Source organism: Solea senegalensis, linkage group LG4 (genome assembly GCF_019176455.1).
Source record: "Solea senegalensis isolate Sse05_10M linkage group LG4, IFAPA_SoseM_1, whole genome shotgun sequence".
Taxonomy (NCBI): domain Eukaryota; kingdom Metazoa; phylum Chordata; class Actinopteri; order Pleuronectiformes; family Soleidae; genus Solea; species Solea senegalensis.
In genome coordinates this window covers 26,650,089-26,672,476 of record NC_058024.1, presented here as the reverse complement: position 1 = coordinate 26,672,476, position 22,388 = coordinate 26,650,089, and the positions used below count along the sequence as shown (strand labels likewise).

Genomic DNA, 22,388 nt, shown 5'->3' with positions numbered 1-22,388 from the left:
AGACACAGTGACGTTGCTAGCTCAGTGTGTTGCTGCCTGTGCGTTTTTTATTTACATCAGGAGTCGGAACTGGGAGTGACTTTAATGAAGGAGCTGGAAGAAATCCTTCTTGTTAGCAATGCCAGTCAACACACAAAAATGTCCACAGATAAAGATTTAACAGTATGCCTACTATGTGTATGACTGATTTACTGTAAAATAAGACAGAAGTGCAGTTAATTTTAAAAGGTAGATTTTTTTTTAACTATTGTCAGGAGTGGCAGCCATTTTGGAATCCTATGTTGAAGTTTGCGAGGTTGTTCCATTTTTCCGAGTTATTGAGGGGGCATTCATTCAACTGGAACGCTGCCTCAATTTGGAAATAACAACTTCTGACTACAAATGGAACTTACCAAAGGTAACGTTACCGAGGTAAAATGGCGTCTGATTCTGTATTTCCCATGTGTTTATTATCCCAATTGCTGCTTTTCCATCATACAGTTTGAACACCACTTGTGGCACCTGGCTCAACTCCACTCAATTTTTTTGCTTTTCCATCAGTGATAGTACCTAGTACCTGGTCTTTTTTTCAGTACCTGCTCTGGCATCAGCTAGGTTCCAATCTAGCTGAGTCTACAGGCTGCCGGCCACTGATTGGTCAGAGAGTTTCGTGACTGCAAGAAGCATGAGAGTGACGTCCGACACAAGAATCAAAGCGAACAATGTCGAACCGTAGATCAGTTATAAAAGACTTAATAACATTGAACATTTAAGCATTTAGCAGACGCTTTTATCCAAAGTGACTTACAGAAGTAGAAGTAGTCTTGGAAAGAACTCCACTAGATAGGAAGAGTGGACCGATGAGGGAGAGGGTGAGAGTGCCGAGGTGGATCCAAGTGCAGAAGGAGATAGTGGAGGGTGTAAGTGCAAGGACAGAAGATGCTTTTGGAAGAGCTGGGTTTTCAAGAGCTTCTAGAAGCGATAACATGGCTGGTAGTGGCTAAGGGTAGCCAGTGGAGCTCAATGAACGTGAGAGGTGACATGTGTCATTTTAGGCTGATTGAAGACCAGGCACACCATCGCGTACTGGACCAAACAGAGGCTGTGGCTACACTGAGTCATCAAACAACAGTCTGCAGCTTCAGTATCCGAACCACCGACTTATAACTTGGTCTCAATGTGCTTTTTCTCCACGAGGGATTTCCCACAAATGGTGATTGCTCTAAATTGCTCGGAGATCTCCAATATGGTCTTCCCCTTAGTCTCGGGCAGGAAGAAGAAGGTGTATAAACACCCCACCAGACTCATGATGGCAAACACCAAGAAGCTGTAAGAGCCGAGGGACGTCTGAGGACAGAGAGGAACGATGAGCTTCATGTTCGTGTGCAGCCGCACATTACAACACTGCCTCACTTTAGCCGTACTCACCAAAATGAATGGAAAGACAAGACCCACGGTAGCGAAGGTCAACCAGCGCTGGACTCCTATCACGACGAGCGCTGCCACTCGGTCAGTCTGGATAAATAACTCACTGTTGAGAGCAGCAATTGCTCCCACTGTCGATGAATGGCAGGAACAAAACATGTTTTATCAAATCAGTGTTTAATGCACTTCACTTGAAAGGATAGTTCAGGTTCTCTGAAGAGTGGCTGTATGAGGTATTGACATGGCTAAAATCTATCATTTTACAACATCTTCAGTCTTGTATAAAGTACCTCAGAGGGATACTTGAGTGAAAGTGTAAATGTTAAAAGTTAGTATTCAGCTGCACCAAAGTCCATAGAGAAAATCAGCGATTTCACATCACGGCACACAGGAGTTGTTGATCCACTGCTGCCTCCTTTAGTCATTTTTAATATATTATTTTGTGACTTTCTTGGTTTGAAATGCTTCATTCCGGTTTTTCTAATGGTGCTGTACTCGCCTCAACATGGCACGGTTTAAAGGGGACATATTATACCATATTTCCCCATTAAAATAGTTCAGAAAAAGCTGTCTGATGAGAAAAAGATGTGAATATATCGTTAAGATGCTGCAGACTTAAGCTGGTGTAGATTTAATTCGGTGAGCCTTTAGTGAAATGGCTAAAATCTGCATTTGTGTCAGAATCAGTGGTGGACTGGGACAATAATTCAGGCCGGGAATTTGATGCCATTCCAGGCCACCCTTCTCATGCAGGCCACCATACCTCTAGGTGTCTAGGTAGTCGTACAATATAGAGCTTGTATATATTATAATGATAGTCAAACTATCATTTATGGGGCAGAATTGCCTGTGTGTGTGTGTGTGTGTGTGGAGGGGGCTGGGGCGGCGCATGTGACTTCCACTATTGTTGCTTAAGAGGTGACGGAATTAACCCTCCGTGAGACACACAGTCTGCGGTGGTGACGGGGATCGAACGATAAACACAATGAAAGCTAACGCGTTTTTGACTGACCTTCCCTGCTGTGAACATGTCACTTATTTCGCTGCGTCTGTGATAAGGGCTTTCCGTTTTCTGTCCCTCTCTCTCTCTGCTCCATCCACCTTTCCTTTTCTTCTGTCCCTCTCTCTCTGCTCCACCTTTCCTTTTCTTCTGTCCCTCTCTCTCTCTGCTCCACCTTTCCTTTCTTCTGTCCCTCTCTCTCTCTGCTCCACCTTTCCTTTTCTTCTGTCCCTCTCTCTCTCTGCTCCACCTTTCCTTTTCTTCTGTCCCCTCTCTCTGCTCCACCTTTCCTTTTCTTCTGTCCCTCTCTCTCTGCTCCACCTTTCCTTTCTTCTGTCCTCTCTCTCTCTTTTCTTCTTCTTCTCTCTGCTCTTTCCTTTCTTCTGTCTCTCTCTCTCTGCTCCACCTTTCCTTTCTTCTGTCCCCTCTCTCTGCTCCACTCTTTCCTTTCTTCTGTCTCTCTCTCTCTCTGCTCCACCTTTCCTTTCTTCTCTCTCTCTGCTCCACCTTTTCTTCTGTCCCCTCTCTCTCTGCTCCACCTTTCCTTTTCTTCTGTCCCTCTCTCTCTCTGCTCCACCTTTCCTTTTCTTCTGTCCCTCTCTCTCTCTCTCTGCTCCACCTTTTCCTTTCTTCTGTCTCTCTCTCTCTGCTCCACCTTTCCTTTTCTTCTGTCCCTCTCTCTCTCTGCTCCACCTTTCCTTTTCTTCTGTCCCCCCTCTCTGCTCCACCTTCCTTTTCTTCTCTGTCCCTCTCTCTCTCTCTCTGCTCCACTTTTCCTTTTCTCTCTCTCTCTCTGCTCCACCTTTCCTTTCTTCTGTCCCTCTCTCTCTGCTCCACCTTTCCTTTTCTTCTGTCCCTCTCTCTCTGCTCCACCTTTTCTTTTCTTCTGTCCCTCTCTCTCTCTCTGCTCCACCTTTCCTTTTCTTCTGTCCCCTCTCTCTCTCTGCTCCACCTTTCCTTTTCTTCTGTCCCCTCTCTCTCTGCTCCACCTTTTCTTCTGTCCCTCTCTCTGCTCCACCTTTCCTTTCTTCTGTCCCTCTCTCTCTCTCTGCTCCACTTTTTCTTTTCTTCTGTCCTCTCTCTCTGCTCCACCTTTCCTTTTCTTCTGTCCTCTCTCTCTCTCTGCTCCACTCTTCTGTCCCCTCTCTCTCTGCTCCACTCTCTGCTCCACCTTTCTTCTGTCCTCTCTCTCTCTGCTCCACCTTTCCTTTCTTCTGTCCTCTCTCTCTGCTCCACTTTTCCTTTTCTTCTGTCCCTCTCTCTGCTCCACCTTTCCTTTCTTCTGTCCCTCTCTCTCTGTCTTCCTGTCTCTCTGCTCCACCTTTCCTTTTCTTCTCCCTCTCTCTCTGCTCCACCTTTCCCTTTTTTCTCTCTGTGCTCCACTTTCCTCTCTCTCTCTCTCTGCTCCACCTTTCCTTTCTTCTTCCTGTCTCTCTCTCTGCTCCCTCCTTTCTTCTGTCTCTCTGCTCCACCTTTCCTTTCTTCTGTCTCTCTCTCTGCTCCACCTTTCCTTTTCTTCTGTCCCTCCATTTCTCTCGACTACTAGAGTGAAGACAGCGAAGCTAATTGATTGTAGTGTGACGCCGACAGGTCGCCGAGCGGCGTCATTACGTAACTAGATGGATTGATTTGATTGGACCGGGAGTCCGGTAACTCCTCGTCAGTCCACTTAGTCCGGTGACTGTTCAAGTCAGGCCACCGGGAAGTGTCCCGGTGCTCCCGATGGCCAATCCGCCACTGGTCAGAATCTCAAACACAAGCACTCTTCACTAAACCGTGAACTGTCCTTTAAATACTAATTTGGACTCTTGGCTCGTGGTAAAACTTGTAGAGAACATACCAGGTCCTCCGCAAAAGACGATGATGAAGAGGACGATCAAACTCGCAGTTACGTAAGGAATCCATTCACTCTGATTCTGTACAAGAGACAATTACATAATCCAGAGTGTGAACAATAATGCTATATATAGTATATATTCCACTGCTATATATAGAGTATCTTGCAGGTATTGTAATGTTATATAGATTGCTATACAGTGGTGATAAAAGAAGATATAAACACTGGCATGTGTAGGGTAGGAAAATCATAAAATCATAAAACATGCTCATGTCTCTGCTATAAATTCATAAACCACCTGGGTTCAAAGGTGACCATTTTACCTGCACGTTCAGCATGATCGTCACCAACACCCAACAGGACGACATGATGATGTAACCGCCCCAGATCAACGGCCGCCTGCCGAGTCGCTCGATCAGCAACAAACCCTGAGGACAAGTGGAGAAAAAGCATTTAGCAGACGCTTTTATCCAATGCGACTTACAACAGAGGAAGAAGTCTTGGAAAGAACTCCACTAGATAGGAACAGTCGACTGATAGAGGGTGAGAGCGCTAAGGTAGATCCAAGTGCAGAAGGAGATCAGGCAGGGGAGAGGGGTAAGGTAAGTGCTAGGACGGAAGAGGCTCTTGGAAGAGCTGGGTTTTCAAGAGCTTCTTGAAGACAGACAGGGACACCCCTGTTCTGGTAGTGCTCGGTAGGTCATTCCACCACATGAAAACATTCTGGATTGTCTTGTGCACCCCGTACAAGGGGTAAATGCTCTCCTCAAGCCTTTAGGAGAGCATTTACTGTAAGTTGGTGGGAGCAGAGCCATGAAGCACTTTGTAGGCTAGCATCAGTGATTTGAATTTGATGCGGGTGGCTAAGGGCAACTGGTGGAGCTCAATGAACAGAGGGGTGACATGTGCCCTTTTGGGCTGATTGAAGACCAGGCACATTGCCGCATTCTGGACTGTCTGTAGCAGTTTCACAGCACAGGTCAGGAGGCCTGTTAGCAGGGCGTTGCAGTATTTACGGCGGGAGATGACCAAAGCCTGTACTAGGACTAATGGGTAGCCTGTTGAGTTAGGTATCGTCTGATTTTTTTATTCGTTATCAAAGCTGTTTGTTTACTTCCTGTGGTGGTTGACCTTTGACCACAAATGTCATCACATCATCCAAAGGTCAGGATTATTCGTTGAAATATTGACATGTCTTGAAATTAAACTTATTCAAAACAAAAACGATTGACGAAAACGATTGTATATGAACTACTGAACTACTTTTCTAGAGACATCATAACACATCATTTTCCATGATAACAAAAAAATTAATCCTGGTAAAAAAGTGTTATTTGATATGGAAACCTTTCCGAGGCTATTTCAATCCCATACTTGCAATTTCCTAAAATACTGTAGATAATTTGCCCTGTCATAAAATACAGATTGGAGAGTCAGACCATTGGTTTTGTTCAATAACATTTTTGTATCATTTGTTAGCGTTAAATGTTACATTTTATCACATGGAGGGAGAAAAGGAAACTTGGCTCAATGTATGGGCCAAAGAATCGTCTTCAGTTATCAGACATTTACTAAAAATCGTCATTGGTCGTAGAAAAACCTGGTCTTGTCATGAAGTGAGTTACTCACAGAAGCGATGGAGGTGAGGATTTCAACGATTCCAAGTCCAAGAGTGATGTAGCGGATCTGCCCTTGCTGGATTCCAACTTGCAAGAAGATGTCAAATGCGAAGGTGCTGATCTAAGACGCAGAGTCATTAGGAAGTCATTAGATCTTGTGAGGCTACAGAAACAGATTTATATGAAGCTCAGAGCTTCAGCTCGTCTCTCAAAGCATCTCAAAGTGTTCCGTTAAGTTGCATCCTCACCACGGACATCCCTGACAGCTGGTTGCAGCCGTAGATGAGGACCATGGTGACGAGCTGCCAGCGGACCATTCTGTCCCTCAGAAGCTGCAGAGGGGTTTTTGGTGGCACTGCCTCGATGACCGCCTGCTCGGCCAACATGTCGTCCATCTCCTCCTTGTAGACGCCTTTTCCCCACAGACTCTGGAGAGCTGGAATTTAAAAACAACAATAACAAACAAAGACGAGGACTGTGGTACCGAGCTATGTCTTCGAGGAGACCCATGTATCGCAGGAATCACATCAACGGCTGACACCAACATACATCTGTGAATTTCCTGTTTCAAAAACTGACACGCCGTCGGTCAAATCTCAAACCTCGAAGGTTCCAAACAGACGTTAGTTGTGCAACTACGGAAAACTACGTCCATTTTACTTTATACGGTGAAGAACTGTACCAACCTTTCTTACACGTCTCGTCGTCGTGTTTCTCTATGAGCAAATATCTGGGAGCCTCGGGGAGAAAAGGCAAAGTTATGAGCGCAACTGCTGCGAAAACACCAGGGACAGCGAGAAGGACGTTCCACAGCTCCTTGCGACCGAGGATCTCACTGGAAAAAAACAAAACCGAAATTTAACATCCAACCTCAGTGATTCAAGCGCAGACGGTGTCTCCTGTGACCACATGAGAACTGATCTGGCTTCACTCGCACTTTGACCTTGTAAGGACCAGTGGTCCTCATGGACACCAAAACCTGTTCCTGATGAGGCAGAACCTCATTTCTGAGTTCAAGTGGTCAAGTTTAGGGCTAAGATTTGAATTATGGTATGGGTGAAGAACTTCAGACTTTAAAATGTGTTTTTTTGGGAACTTTGAACTGTGGAGGGCAGCGCTGCGCCTTTTAATGTAGAGCGAGAAATTAGAAGAAGAAAAGAGGAAGAGGCCATCCTTAATTTCCCTTTGGGGGTGAATAGTCATCCATTCACCTATCTATCTAGTGAGTGAGCTAGAGATAGAGTGAGTGATTGAGCTTGATAGTGAGCGAGCGAGTTACTGAGTGTTAGATGAATCAAAAATAAACAATAGAATTAAGATGGAATCAAAGCTGCAACTTCAAAAATCATCACCTCCTCATGTTTATGATTTCTCTCCTTATTTATCTCACAGATTGACTCCGACACCAAGGTCCATAGACAAAATCTATGATTTTACATCACACACACAGAGGAGTCGTTGATCCACTGCTGCCTCTGTCAGTAAGTTCAAATGTGTTGTTATGTCATTCAGGTTTTACCTCAGAGATACAAACGTAGAGCAGCAGCTCCTGTGTCCACGTGAGCCAAAAATGGAGATTTTCTCTATGGAGTTTGGTGCAGGAGAGTAAATGATTTACAAAGGTCAGCTTCCTGTCAGAAAACACTGTCTCGTGTCTATTAGAACACTGTAAACTTCAGTGGGTCTCGATTTTGTTCATTGAGTCTTGTGTTTAATGGCTTAAATGTTAAAGTTTGTGTCGCACGCACCTCAATCCAAAAAACTGTCCAGACAGTTTGCCGAGGGACGCAAAGGTCGCTGAGGTCAGAGTCACGATGCCTCTTATCTTCCTGGGTGAAATCTCGCTGAGGTAAATCACATGGATGCTGTTTCCTACACCTGGACGACACCAGAAAACATGATATTTGTACAGTTTGTCGTCTTCAGCTTCTTGCTCAGGTTTGTGTGTTTGTCTCACCACAGACTGTCCTGTTGTCTCACCTGTGGACCAGCCGTACAGAATCCTGGCCACAATCACCATTTCATACGACTTGGCCTTTTTACTGCTCAGCATGATCACCATGGCAACGAGGGAGACACAACAGCTGAGCATCATCGCCTTTTTTCTGATGAAGCAAAATGTGTCACTTTTAGTCTCATGAGGAAAATCAAACTTCACTCACTCACTAGCTCTAACACACTTACAAACTCACTCTCATTCAATCACTCACTGTCAAGCTTATTCACTATCAAACTCACTCACTCACTCACTCACTCACCTGCCCAGTCTGCCGGAGACGATCTTGACACTTCCGGCTCCAAAGAGTCCACCGACGGCAAACATGGAGACAATGAGAGACCAGATCATAGTGACCGTCTGAGGGGGCGGAGCCTCACCGTATCTGTCAAACCAGCTGCTGTTGATGAAGCTCTGGATAAACTGCAGACACACCCACAGTTATGTTTGTAATGTTTTGTACATAATGTTTTTAAAATGTAATTAACACTTTTGTCATCATGTACTTTTAGTGAGGGTCTTGCCGCCATTTTCTCATAATATTACGACTTTATCACAACTTTTAAATCAAATTGAATTTTGTGTCTCACAAATGTGTCAAGGGTGCACCTGCGGCACATTTGTCAGGTGACATGGTGATGTCAGGTGACATGGTGATGTAAATGTAATAGATTATGTGTGTTTTTGTCAGAATCTGAGCTAACTGAAGCATGTAAGTGTTAAAAGTGTGAAACAACAACGGCCCTAGAATTGAGCCATGGGGAACCAGAAAGACCGACAGATGTGAAGTGACAAACATGAGGTCGTATGTGGAAAAATATCTCACCGGTGACGGGGAACTCAAAGCAGTCATGTGGTAGCCGAGATGAAACGTCCCTCCAAATCCCAGAGTAATGATTACCAGCAAAGCGTTGCCTCTGCACTACAGGGACAGAGACAGAGGACAGGGACAGAAGTACAACAGGACACGCTCCACTAATCATTTATTTATTATTTATTCAGACGTGCAACAGCGCTACGTACTGCCACAAAACTGTTCACATGATGACAAAAATAAGTGAAAATGTAACTTATAGCTTAATATACTACACTATGCTATGTAATGTAATGTTATAGAATATAATGTCATTTTATGTAATACTATGTTGATTTGAACCTTTCCTGACCAGTTTACATGACAAAATAAATCAGTTAAAACATTAATGGCATTTACATGTATATATATATGTATATACATATGTATATACATATGTATATACATATATATATATATATATATAACAATTAGCAAAAATCTCCAGTGAACATTTAGCAAATTTAATCCTAATCAGAACTCTTTTTGTACACAAAATTTAACACTTACAATACATTTACTGTCCAGAGTACATTATAATATCATTATATTATATTATAATATAATATAAAATAATATATAGAAGTGCAATGAATCACCTAAACCTGTTTTGATGAGTCATCATGGTCAGTGTAAATATGTATTATGTAGAAACATATACATATAGAACACTTTTTAACATTTAACAAAAATGTCCAGTGAACATTTAGCACATTGAAACTGAATTGGAACTCTTTTTGTGTTAGTGTAACACAAAACGTAACAGTCGAACTAAATGTGTACCTTTCCTGACAGGTTTACATCTTTTTTTCTTTTTGTACATTTACGCGATTTTCTTATCACACACTTATCGGTTTTCTGTCAAGTAAATTGTAATAAATTCACCGAGTGCTTACCAGCTGTTGTAAAACTGATCCCATCGTGTCGTCTCTGGAGAGGACAATATTCTAGGTGTGTCCAGTCTGGACACATGGACACGCTTAAGTAGTTTAGGCTGGATATCATTAACTTTTCAGACCTTCTAGCGAGATATAAAGTCAATGTCACTGTGTGTGTGCGTGTGCTGCTTTACGAATCCCATTTTAGTGCAAGGTTCTTGTTGTGATGTAATAACAAGGGAAACCATGTAAACACATGTCTTTGATTGACAGACCTCTGTGTTTAATGATTGAGTGATGAGTGACATCAGCATTTTCTTTTCATTGTGCCATGCTTAAATATAATATCACATGCATACACATTCACACTAGTGTTACATTTAACCACAGTGTCAAATAAACGTACCACTATTATAATTGGGTTAGGGTTTTTTATTTTCAGGATTAAACCTGGGAACATGGACTTTTTAACTTCAGGATTAAACCTGCGAACATGGATTTTTAACTTCAGGATTAAACCCGGGAACGTGGATTTCTATTCATAGGATTAAACCCAGGAAAATGGATTTTTAATATCAGGATTAAAGGCAGGACCTCGGGATTCAACCCAGGTTGAATTTTTAATTCCAGGATTAAATCCGGGAACATGGGTTTTTCAAGTCAGGGTTTATTTATTTATTTATTCATTCATTTTTATTGATTATTTTATTTATTATTTCATTTATTTATTCATGCATTTATTAATTCATTCATTTATTTATTGATTGATTGGTTTATTCATTTATTTATTTATTCATTTATTTCTGTATTTATCCATTCATTCATTTATATGTGTTATTTTATTCATGTATTTGTTCATTCATTCATTCTTTTATTTTTATTATTATGTCATTTATCGTCCTCCATATTATTGCAGTAATATTTCAGGTGACGGACTTGTAGTTGACACTCCTGAGCAGCAGGGGGCAGAGAATGAGAAGTGTCTCCGTTCACGGACGGACGCCGAAGCGGAAGCGACGGAGCGCGCAGTGTTTTCTGTAGTCATCGTTCGTTTAGCTGCTAACAGCGAGTTCACACAAAGAAAAAGACTTCACTTTCGTGCGTTTTTTTGACCGACAAGATGCCGCTGGAGAACCTGGAGGAGGAGGGTCTGCCCAAGAACCCAGACCTGAGGATAGCGCAGCTGAAGTTCCTGCTCACCATGGACGGACACCGGCAGGATGCGAGCGTGAAGACGGAGCTAATGGATGCTATCAAAGTTAACCGTGAGTTAGCATTTCTCTCCGCTGTCTGAAATGAGACCATGGAGCTTTAACGTTCTGATTTACACATCTCTGTAGCTGAGATCAATGTAATTACACCATGTTTTAACAGGTGTATGTGTTGTTTTTTCTATATATAAATGGTCTCTTCCGTATTTTAAGGACGGATGGCAACGCTCGTAAACGTTTCGAGCTAAAGCTAGCCACATAGCCCAAACCCCTACATACAAACTTTGCTAATATCCTCGTGTAGATTATCTTCTGTCGAGATCCAATAACACGGACTTTTTTTTAATCCTTTATCGTTACTAAATTAGAAATAATACCTGTCAACAAACCGATTTTCTAACCAGAAAACGCTATTGTCAGAAAATAATCTGAGAAGCTGTAAAATCAGAAATCTTGTGGTAATTATAATAAACACTCCCAAACGAGTAGATGACGATTCATTCAGTCATCGATAAATAATCATTTTTAATCTAGCTCTAATTTCTTTGCCATAGAATTTATCTGGCGCCGATAATGTATTTTGTGATTTTTGTCCACACTTGCTCTGAAAGTGCAAATGTCACATGTTTGTTGTTGGTGTGAGTATTTCACAAACTGTTGATTAAATCAGTTTAAATGTGAATATTTTCTGGTTTCTTTGCTGCGGACATTTTCTGAACAAACGATTACTCAGCAGAAAAGAATATACTGGGATTCTAAGAATAAACAGAGTAGTGTGCTGGAACAGTAGTAACAGAAGTATCTTGTCTTGTGTGTCCAGACATGGCTCCATATTACGAGGGTCTGTGTAAGGAGCTGAAGTGGCAGCTGGACACCGACCTGCTGAGTAAAATGAAGAAGGCCAACGAGGAGGAGCTCAAACGCCTGGACGACGTGCTCGAGGACGCCGAGAAGAACCTGGGAGAGAGCGAGATCCGAGACGCCATGATGGCTAAAGCCGAATATCTGATCAGAATTGGAGACAAGGTAATAAACGGAATAATAAAAAAATACCTGTCATGCATTAGATTCAGCTTAAGTTGATTTTTCAGCTTTCTTGAATGTGAATATTTTCTGGTTTCTTTGCTCCATCATAACAAAAACATCATTAAAACTGAATCATTCAAGAAAATGATCGTTTCTGCCGTGTTGTTGTTTGTAGACACTGGAACTCTCCCCTCTGATGTAGTGGAAGTTGTGTTTTATTAAAGTTGTTGTTTAAATCTGTCCCTGTCGTTGTTATAAAACCACCCACATTTAATGTGCGATTATTATTTGAGTATCAAATGAAACTTGATCTATTTTTAATCCTCTGTCAATCACTTTGAATGTTTTGATATTTTAATCTCCATTATTTTCTCGGCCAATCGAGTAATGGTTTGGTGAAATCTTGTTTTTGTCCACAAACATTCATTTGTTTTATGAAGCAAAGAAACCAGGAAATATTCACATTTAAGAACATTAAAAATAAGTTTTCTGATATTTTTTCACCTTCTTAAATGTGAATAGTTATATGTATTATGAAACTTTCTCAACACTTTATTTCATTTTATTTGGTTCATTTGGTTCTGTCCACAGGAGGGCGCCCTAACAGCCTTTAGGAAGACCTATGATAAGACGGTTGCTCTTGGCCACAGACTGGACATCGTCTTCTACCTGCTGAGGATCGGACTCTTCTACATGGACAGTGACCTCATCACACGCAACTCTGAGAAAGCAAAGAGGTGAGGACTTTGTTCTGGAAACATGTCCACACAGAGCTCTTGTCCCCGCTCACTGTGTCTCTGTGTCTGTCCTGTGCAGTCTTATCGAGGAGGGCGGGGACTGGGACAGGAGGAATCGTCTGAAGGTCTACCAGGGTCTCTACTGCGTGGCCATCAGAGACTTCAAACAAGCCGCCGAGCTTTTCCTCGACACCGTCTCCACCTTCACCTCCTACGAGCTCATGGACTACAAGACGTTTGTCACCTACACCGTCTACGTCTGCATGATCGCACTCAAGAGACCAGACCTGCGTGAGAAGGTGTGTGTGTTTATGAGACGGTGTTTTTACGTGACGTGTCGCAGAGACTGTGGCTGTCGAGCTGCTGTTGTTAACCTTAGACGTTTGTGTGCAGGTGATAAAAGGAGCAGAGATCCTGGAGGTGCTGCACAGTCTTCCTTCTGTTCGTCAGTATCTGTTCTCACTCTACGAGTGTCGCTACTCTGTCTTCTTCCAGTCTCTGGGTGAGTCGAGCCTTTTCTCTTAGTTATTTAACGCTCAGTTTTAATAACTGGTACTGGCTGACTTTTTAGTGCCTGCTCTTAAATGTGACGTCAACCAACTGCTGTCCACTGATTGGTCAGAGAGTGTCGTCACTGGAAGAGTCACGAATGCAACGTCCGACACAAGAATCCAAGCGAACAATGTCGAACTGTAGATCAGTTAAAAAGACTTAAGAATCCCAGAAAACATGTTAATCTCCAACAAAGGAAATGTCTAAAACGTCAATATTTAATCAATCAAACATGAGCCGAATCACGACCCAACGTTCACTGGTATTTCAGTTCAGTGACTCTGGTCATGCAGGAAATACTGAACGATTCTCAACAAATCTTTTTAAATCAACTGATTCTAATGATTCAGTAACACCCAAAAGCCGTTGCTATGACGACTCCACCCACTAGTAATAGAAAGCGATGCTGAGTCGTGCTGGAACTGTACAGTGGAAAAGTGCCGTTACCCTTCTTATTCTCAGAATGTTGGTAGATGTTTTTTTTTGTTGCCGTTCTATTTCATATTTAGTTTATGTATGTTTTTATTGATGTGTGTGTGTGTGTGTGTGTGAGACACTGATTTTCATGCAGATTCGGCTTCAATTTAAATGTAACATTTCTCAGACGTGTATCTCAGCGACATCTGAACAGATCAGGATGGTTTTGTCACGTTTATGTTGGATAGTAACAGCTGACAAAATAAAATATAGAGCATGATGAGGTATAAATGTCAAAAAGGATTATGGGAGATCTATTTTCTTTGTACACAATCTGTGCAGGTTTTCAGATTGACAGGACATCGTTTACATTAAATAATAAATAAGTGTGGGCAGCCCGCGCCCAAGTGGAAAGGGAACTTGGCTTGTAACCGGAAGGTCGCCGGCTCAAGTCCCCACCAGGTCGAAAAGGGCTGGGGGTACCCCTGAGCAAGGTACCCAACCCCCATTGCTCCCCGGGCGCTACTCAGTGTGGCGGCCCACTGCTCCTTATTCTAGGATGGGTCAAAATGCAGAGAATAATTTCCCTAAGAGGATTAATAAAGTATCTAAAATAAAATTTTAAAAAAAAGTAACCGGAAACCTCGTAACAAAACGCATAGAACTAACAAGAACCACACTGCAGATTAAAGCTGGCAGTTTAAGAGCCAGGTCAAGTTTTCATCCCTGCATTAAAAGAATAGTTGATGAACACATTTTTGACTGTCCTGCTCTGCCGTGTGGTCACTCTTCTTCCTCTTCTCTGCCTCATTCAGCCATGGTGGAGCAGGAGATGAAGAAGGACTGGCTCTTTGCTCCTCACTATCGTTACTACGTCAGGGAGATGAGGATCCAGGCGTACAGTCAGCTGCTGGAGTCGTATCGCTCGCTCACTCTGGGCTACATGGCAGAGGCTTTCGGCGTCAGCACGGAGTTCATTGACCAGTGAGTCACACGTTCACACGTCACGTTCATCAGTGTTTCACTCAGAGTCAGCGTCGACATCACTGCAGGAAAAATCCTGTAGAGAAATGCTGGTCTACTGCTGCCCCGTGTGGTCAGTCGTTGTCACTGAGGTCAATTCAAATGATGGATTTTCAATATAATAAGTTAATTGAAGTCACAGATGGAGGCAGCAGTGGATCAGCAACTCCTGCGTGCTGTGATTTTCTCTATGGGATTTGACGCTCAACAGTGAGATACAGATGAAAACTAAATGTTGTTCTACACTGGAAATGATCCCTCAAACAGGGTTCCCGCAGGTCCTTGAAAGTTTGTGAATTTGAAACAAAAAATTGCTTTTGAAAATAGCCTTATATCGACATGGGTCATTGAAAGTGCTTGAATTTTCATTTGTTCCGGTGCCACCTGCTGTTTCATGCCCTGCATTGCTTGATGTACGTAGACAACACGGAACAAACGTGAAGCTGTAATGACGGGTGGTGTTGACGTGAGATTCCGTGCAGAACAGTGAGCGAGTAAAGTTAAAACGAGAGAGTGAATCACGACGTGAGGTTTGGGAAATGAAAATTCCAACGTCTGTCCCACCAAAGACTGACTTCACTTGGACGCCATCATGGACGAAGACTTAAGCTGTGTCATTCAGTCCTTGACTTTGAGGTCCAGCTCTGTGTGGGAACCCTGCTTAAAGTTTCAGGAAATCTCAGGAAAACTGTTGTGATCCAACTCCATGTTTTCTTTTCTCTCAGGGAACTGTCACGATTCATCGCCGCCGGGCGCCTCCACTGTAAAATCGATAAAGTGAACGAGATCGTGGAAACTAACAGGTGACCATTGTTTTAAAACCTCCACATGTTTGACATGTAGCTCAGTAACAAAGTGTAGAAGGAAATCTAAAAACCTGATCCCTGATCTTCTTCTCCAGACCCGACAGTAAAAACTGGCAGTACCAGGAAACCATCAAGAAGGGCGACCTGCTCCTCAACAGAGTCCAGAAACTGTCCCGAGTCATCAACATGTAAACAAAACTCAAACTCACAAACCTCTTTGACTAAAAGTAAACTTCTGTAAAAGTGTGTGTGTATGTATATAATAAAAAACGACAAACTTTTGTTTAACTCTTCTCCAAACGTTCACTGTGTTCGACTCCAGGAAACAACGCAGACGCATGTTTTCATATAAATAGCAGTATAAATTATTTTTTATTTACAGAAACTTGTTACAAAACAAATATACTATACAATCTTTTTTCCTCTTTTAAATATTAATTCTAACCTATAAGTTTGTTCATGAATTACATAGCAGCCAATACAAGTCCAGCTGAAAATGATTCTGATAATGTATACACAAAAAAAAAAAGGAAATCTATACACGCTTTTACAGAGTTTGAACGGTGGGTTGACTCCAGCTGTCACATTCCAAGTCTATGGTGCTGATTTAAAAACAAACAAAAGGTCAAGATGTCAGTGGAGTTTGAGGGTAAACAAAAACACTTGATTGAACGTTCTTTGTGTAGAAACAGCCACACACTGAGGCCGACGTACGATTAACGACGTCTTTTACATCAACAAAATCAAAGACTCAGTGTTTCAAACAGGGCAGGGACGACTTGTTATGTGTATTACAACCTTCAATCTTTTACGTGACTTAATGCTGTAATAACACTATTGACGTATAATCAGCGTGACACACAGGGCTGTCGACTTTTCATCTTAAAATCTGTTCAAGCTAAGGTAAATATAGTCAATTTTCCATCAGCCAGTCGTCACGCTGGTCACATGATTGTGGGGCAAGTCTCTTGTAAAACCTTTGTGTCATAATTGGCTTTTTTGGATAAACTGGCCCCGGAATGAAAAAAGAGATTGCAACCAATACGCAACACAAGGAAAGGATGTAAAAAAATATGCTAAAGACCAAAAAATGTATTTTAAAAAAACACCACGGAGCCCATTCGCAAAATCTACGTATCGTGTTGTCGGAATCGCCGCACTTCAATGCAAAGTTTCAGAGTGAAAATACAATCGCAAACTGCAAGCTTCTTTGCATCTTTCTGTGGCAGTGTTACAGCGCCACACACAGGCCTGACATATGTACTACAGCATTTATAGAGTCCATGCCATGTTTTATGGGAAACCTTAAGAACAAAACTGAATAAAAATTGTACAGGGAAAGTTCTGTTTCCATGTGGACACAGCCCAGAAGTGCAGCACTGTTTCAAGTAATCACCACATAGTTTGGCTCTTAGTTTAAGTATTTTCTCTTCTTCGTAACAGAGTTAGCCGTTCATTTTTACAATCAACGTAAAAATTTGACAGCCCTACTGAACGACAAGACCGCTGTGATGGTTAGAGTTTACAGATCACATCGTATCAAAGTCTTTTCTCTTTGGCCAAATATCGATCGAGGTGTATCGCATCGGCTCATCCCTAGTTTTTCGATTGTTAGGCAGACGTTAAAAACGACAAACTCCCGAAACACTTTGAACATTCAAGTAAAGACGAAACAACGCAAAGAAGAAGAAATACTGTCCTCGAAAAAAACAGTCGCAGCGAAACCAATTTAGGCACTTTCTTTATAATTCGATGATTTAAAAAGAAAAATGACGATGACTCGTTTGGCAACGATGATGCGAAGCGGCGGGTTATTTTGAGGACACAACGTCTTCACTGACGTGGGTTTCAAACGCCAGGAAACTCCTTAAGGGGAAAAAAATAAAAGAATACGAGCCGCGGCATCGTAAACGCAGAAATCTTTTTAACGCGTTGATTCACGGGCAACGGAAATGTTTCGTAAAAGCAACGCGCGATCGAGACCTCGATCGCTAAACAATAACGTTTTTTTCATGCTACAGTGGCAACACTTTCACTGCTCTTCAGTTCATGATTCATGAGACGCTTCAGCTTCTGTTTTATATATATATAGATATATATACACTTGTATATATATCTATATATATATATGTATAGGCATATTGCATTCTATAGACTTGGCAGTGAACCACTTCAAAATAGTCACGTTATTTTTGACTTTTCTTAAAAAGTACCAAAAAATTTTAGCGTCTAAGAAAACATTTCCTGTGCAAAAATACATATTTATGTATCTATGTACAATTTGTTAACAAAATATGTGATTCTCAGATAAGGGGAAAACTTCAATACTCGATTGATTCTCAGGCTACGAGGAGAGAAAAAAAAAGAGGCTAAATTACGATATTTTTTTTTACTTGTCCACACTATCTGACATCACTGGAGCTTTGGTTTAAAAACAAAACAAAAAACATTAAAGATGTTCAAATATAATGTCCTGTGAAGTCATCTCTATGAATCTAGAACGTACGCAAAAAAACGCGCAAATGTACGTGAAAATCACCGGGCAAGTATCCGATCACTGAAGACCAAAACATTGACCTTAAAGGAATTAAAAAAAAAAAAAAAGCCTGGCAATGTTGTCTCTTATTCTTAATTCAGACAAAATTTACATTTACAGCGAGGCGTTGAAACTTAAAGGGACAGCTCAGGTTTTTGGTTTGTGGGTGTGACGCAAACAAACACACAGCGTTAAAACAAGGCTCTTCTTTTAACCACTTAAAAATGAAAAAATCTACACGAGTTTAAGTCTATAAAATCTTAATTCTTTGCCGCTTTATCCGACTGTTAAGACAGAATTGTTCTGTCAAGGGAAAAAAATGACTCACTTTCCCCCGGCACCAAAGCCCATAGAGAAAACCAGCGTTTTTAGTTCACAGCACACTGGAGGTAGTTGAGCCGCTGCTGCCTCCGTCAGTAACATCGACGATTTACACGCGTGACACAAACTCATCAAATGAGGCAGCAGTAGAGCAGCGGCCCCTGCGTCTCTGTGACAATAGAAGAAGCTGCTTTTCTCTATGGGTTTTGGTCTAGAAAAGTCTCTTTAACAGTGAGATTTTAAGAGAATATAGACCTTAAGCAAGCGGTAGATCAAATCAAAAAATCCCTGCACTGTCATCTCAAACGTTGGATAGTGGTTACACAGTGGGGGGGCGGGGGGCGGTGCATACATTTTGTTCCAGTTAAGACGTACCTGAATATTACAATTCACATCTGCCCATCAAGGTTAAAATGATAAAAATAATAAAATGAAAAGCTGGAAAAACACCGTCACTGCTTCACGAGCCCTGACCCACCTTTGTTTACAAGTTGGCGAAGCTGGTAGCAGCTTTATTTTGGCGAGCCATGAGTGAGAGGGTGAGTGAGAGTCTGTGGAGAAAAGCAGGTAATTAGTGCTGTTCACAGTTGGGGTGAAGGTCGAAGGTCGACTGCGGCAAACATTCAGCACAATGAAAAAAGACAATAATTCACACGTGTCCCTCAACACCACCACACTCTCATCAGGTGTCCTTTTCACATTTGAAAGCACGACTTCACGACTTCACCGCGTCTACAAAAACTCTTTAAAAAAAAAAAAAGCTCGTTAGAAATCATGGAAAAGGAAAAAGTTAACACTTGCATAATCGTTATTATTCTGGGTAATAAAAGAATTGACCAGATCGTCCTCGAGGGTTCGTCCTCAGGCTTAAACGCACGCGGGGTGACGTTTTAAAAAAAGAAAATGGAACGATCGGGTGTTTGAGTGCAGGGAACAGGTTTTTGCTGCTGCTGCTGCTGCTGCTGCTGCTGCTGCTCGTCCTCCTCCTCCTGATCCTCCTGCTGCTGCTGCTGCTGCTGCTGCTGCTGCTGCTGCTCTCCATCGACGACTTCTTAATCCAAGGCTTCTGAGATCAGGCGCTGGGGGTGTCATTGAGTTGTTGGAAATTCCAGTAGAATCTTGGACGTGACAAACAAAAAGCAGAGTCTCTCGCTCGCAGACGCACGTTCAGGCTACATCCACACTCACGCTGTTTTCACTGAAAACAAACATTAACACTTTCAAGTTTTTTTTTGTTCGACAAAGACGTTGCGGGAGTTTGTGACGTTTAAATGTAAACAAGTGTCCCTTACTCTATTCTCTCTCGCAGTTTTTGTTCGTACTGATGTCGCCGTCGCACGGGTCTTCAGCTTCTCGTAAACGCAATCATCCGAGCTCCGCGACATGACACGCCAAGAAACTACAAAGCTACGACACTAAAAGACGTGTTACTCAGCTGTCCACAGGGGGGCGATAGAGGGTCCACACTGGAACTCTCTCATAACAGAAGGCTTTGATTCAAGTAGAGATGGCTTTTTGTGTTCGATTTAATCCAAAAACGTCCTCCTTTAGCCCTTTTTAGCCAATGTTCTAAAAAAAATGAACGCGCCGTCACAAACTAAACTAAACTTGAGCGGACGATCGCGACACTAGAGCAGTGAGAGTTCTGAATATCGGCGAAGCGTTAGCGTGTCATGAAATATTCAAATTAGGACCAGGTTTTAACCCAAACCCTTAATCCTTAGATCCATGTTTTCATCGGTGAAGTTTTTTCACGATGCTTAACCTAGCGTACCTAGCATGGTTTCACCGTTTTTGTTGTTTGTTTGTTTTTTTAAAAAAAAAGAAAGAAAGAAAGAAAACATAGTAGTTTGGATGTAGCCTCACACTCACACACACACACACACACGCTCTACGACAAACAAAGATCGGCTCGTTTTTCCTGCGTTGCTCAGCATTTGCGACGTTTGTTGCTGCAGCTCTTTAACGTGAACGACCACGCCGAGAGACACGGCTGCTCCTCTCGCCGCTTTCATTTCTCCTATGTCTAAAACCTCAACAGGAAGACCTCACAGAGCTCTGGGACGCTGGTGGAACCACAGCGCCACCGTGTCCAAGACTCGCTCACACACACACACACACACACACACACACATGGCTTTGGGAGAATTAGTAAGGACCACATTGACTTCACTGGGCAGTCCAGATCATCTCCACCCTGAGGATTGTGGGAAGCTGAGAGTAATGTGGGTTTGAATTTTTTTTTCTTTTAAAGGCCTCGTTCAGTCCAGAACTCCGGACTAATCCCACGTCTGCGTGCCAGTTCCAACACACACACACACACACACACACACACACACACACCGCTGTCAGGGACGAGCCTTTGGCTGCAGAGAAACAGAGAGAAGAGAAAAACAAGAAAATGAAATGACGTGACAGCTGCTCTTAAGTAACTGGAGCTTTTGAAACAAAAACTCACCTGATGTAGATGCGAGTTGTTGGGCAGTCCTGGCGTCCCTGGAATGCTCCGCCCATGTTTCCCATGGATGTTATTGATGGCGGGTGACTTGGCCACTTTGGCTCGACCTGGTCCTCCTCCTCCTCCTCCTCCTCCTCCTCCACTGTTGGTGCTGCTGGAGACAGGAGAGCTTTTCCGCTTCTTGCCCTCCAGGCGTCCGTCTGAGGCGTGGTGGCTGAAGCTGGTGTGGTGGTCGGTCGAGGACTGGTGGTGGACGAACGGCCCCAGGGAGAGGGTGGAGTCGCTGCTGTTCATCACCACACTCATACGTTTGATGGACTCTGCAGGGCTGCCTGAGGGAGGACCTCGGGCAGGAGGCCCCGAGGAGCCGCCCGCCGAGCCTCCAGAAGACTCGGCCTTCAGGCTGAGCGAGTTGGTCCGGACGCTGGGGCCACAGTTGAGTCCCACGCTGTGGACACCACTGTGGGAGGAGGACAGTGATGATGAGGAACCTAACGAGCTGTGGTGGTAGGTGCTCCCTGAGCTGCTGACATTTGCACAGTTCTTCTTGAAAGAGGAGGAGTAATTGGTATTGGAGGAGGATTCGGTGGAGCCGTGCGATGAAGAGAGGACCGAACTATTCTTCCTCTTCTTCCCCGAGCTGAAGCCGGTGCTGCTACTGTTAGTGTTGGCTCCACTGCTGCTCCCACCAATGGTGTTGGGTATGACGGCCATGGAGGAGCCGGAAGAGATCTCCTTGGGCCTGAAGGACGACGACGACTTGGTAGTGCTGCTGCTGCTGGAGGAGCGGGACTTAAGTGCCCGGCCTGAGGCGAGGGAGGAAGCTGAAGAAGAGGAAGCTGAGGACGAGTGGGCTGAAGGCATCTGCGGCAACGAAGACACTTGTCGGGCCTGCGTGGTGCCGTAGGCCGGGTGCTCAACCCCGCCCTGTGGGGAGCTACGGGCATTTAAGGTGGTCCCATAGGAGAGCATGGATTTGCCCTCGTAGGATTGGCTATAAGGAGTCTGGGGCAAAGTGGCAGGGGGGCCCAGGAAGCCTGAGGAGGGAGTGCTACCATGGGAGTTTGTGCTTGTCCTATGGGTTGGTGCAACAGAGGAGGAGGAGTTTTCCAAGGCCAATGGGATTTTCCTGCATCAAGGATAAAATTATTCATTAATAACTAATACATACAAGACATGTGTTACACTGAAATCAACTAGCAGAGAGACATCACCAGAGTTTTTCTCTGTTCATCTCAGCTCAGAGTGAAGATAATACTTTTGTCTCCCAGTGTTTAAAACAAAAAATCTAATCTCTATTTCAGAACATATTTCTTTCTCCTTTATGAGACTTTAACTAGTTCAGAATTATGACCTTGCATTTTCTAGTAGACTTTCTGATGGCGTCCACTCCCGTTAATGACAAGGATGTGGAACTGACCTGACATTTACATTCGTTAACTAGAAAATTACATGGCGGAATTTTGATCATGCCTACTTCTTGCTAACGATTTTGGGTGGATTGCACCTTTAAAACTTGAAGCTTTTAAACTGCGGTGTCCAAACAGTAACCTTTTACATACAAATACACTGTTTAATTAAAATGATTCATCTATGACTAACTATTAAAACTATTTTGTCTCATTGTGGATGACATACTAAACTATGACGTTTTTGCTACTAACCACTGCACCAAAAATGTCATACTTTAGTAAGCCGTCCAAAGTTTGACAAA

General features: G+C 42.9%; 3 protein-coding genes across 3 annotated transcripts; 1 reads left to right on the top strand and 2 right to left on the bottom strand.

The window, feature by feature from the left end:
* Positions 1-837: 837 nt before the first annotated feature.
* Positions 838-9,707, bottom strand: slc2a9l1 (solute carrier family 2 member 9, like 1). Its single transcript, XM_044023202.1, has 12 exons — positions 9,606-9,707; positions 8,683-8,778; positions 8,119-8,279; positions 7,841-7,965; positions 7,609-7,738; positions 6,547-6,695; positions 6,109-6,296; positions 5,871-5,981; positions 4,565-4,669; positions 4,245-4,320; positions 1,408-1,535; positions 838-1,326 (listed from the first exon to the last, which is right to left on the bottom strand). Exons 1-12 carry the CDS (start codon positions 9,627-9,629, stop codon positions 1,141-1,143), a joined length of 1,479 nt encoding a protein of 492 aa, XP_043879137.1. The 5' UTR covers positions 9,630-9,707; the 3' UTR covers positions 838-1,140.
* Positions 9,708-10,588: 881 nt separating this feature from the next.
* psmd6 (proteasome 26S subunit, non-ATPase 6) lies at positions 10,589-15,647 on the top strand. Its single transcript, XM_044024058.1, has 8 exons — positions 10,589-10,852; positions 11,619-11,824; positions 12,416-12,561; positions 12,641-12,860; positions 12,955-13,063; positions 14,346-14,514; positions 15,279-15,356; positions 15,455-15,647. Exons 1-8 carry the CDS (start codon positions 10,708-10,710, stop codon positions 15,549-15,551), a joined length of 1,170 nt encoding a protein of 389 aa, XP_043879993.1. The 5' UTR covers positions 10,589-10,707; the 3' UTR covers positions 15,552-15,647.
* A 4,410-nt stretch (positions 15,648-20,057) lies between these two features.
* LOC122767979 (ataxin-7-like) lies at positions 20,058-21,908 on the bottom strand. The gene is made up of 3 exons (XM_044023564.1): positions 21,889-21,908; positions 20,675-21,803; positions 20,058-20,582 (listed from the first exon to the last, which is right to left on the bottom strand). Exons 1-3 carry the CDS (start codon positions 21,906-21,908, stop codon positions 20,565-20,567), a joined length of 1,167 nt encoding a protein of 388 aa, XP_043879499.1. The 3' UTR covers positions 20,058-20,564.
* Between the last annotated feature and the right edge of the window lie 480 nt (positions 21,909-22,388).

Bases quoted from the DNA above. Each gene is read 5' to 3' on its own strand.
- slc2a9l1 (XM_044023202.1), bottom strand. From the start codon at position 9,629: ATGGGATCAGTTTTACAACAGCTG. The intron at 5,982-6,108 runs GTGAGGATGCAA...TCTGCGTCTTAG, and splicing joins AGCTGTCAGGGATGTCCGTG to ATCAGCACCTTCGCATTTGA. The intron at 1,536-4,244 runs GTATGTTCTCTA...ATTCATCGACAG, and splicing joins CGTCTTTTGCGGAGGACCTG to TGGGAGCAATTGCTGCTCTC.
- psmd6 (XM_044024058.1), top strand. From the start codon at position 10,708: ATGCCGCTGGAGAACCTGGAGGAGGAGGGTCTGCCCAAGAACCCAGAC. The intron at 10,853-11,618 runs GTGAGTTAGCAT...TTGTGTGTCCAG, and splicing joins GGATGCTATCAAAGTTAACC to ACATGGCTCCATATTACGAG. The intron at 13,064-14,345 runs GTGAGTCGAGCC...TGCCTCATTCAG, and splicing joins TGTCTTCTTCCAGTCTCTGG to CCATGGTGGAGCAGGAGATG.
- LOC122767979 (XM_044023564.1), bottom strand. From the start codon at position 21,908: ATGAACAGAGAAAAACTCTG. The intron at 21,804-21,888 runs GTGATGTCTCTC...TCCTTGATGCAG, and splicing joins ATGAACAGAGAAAAACTCTG to GAAAATCCCATTGGCCTTGG.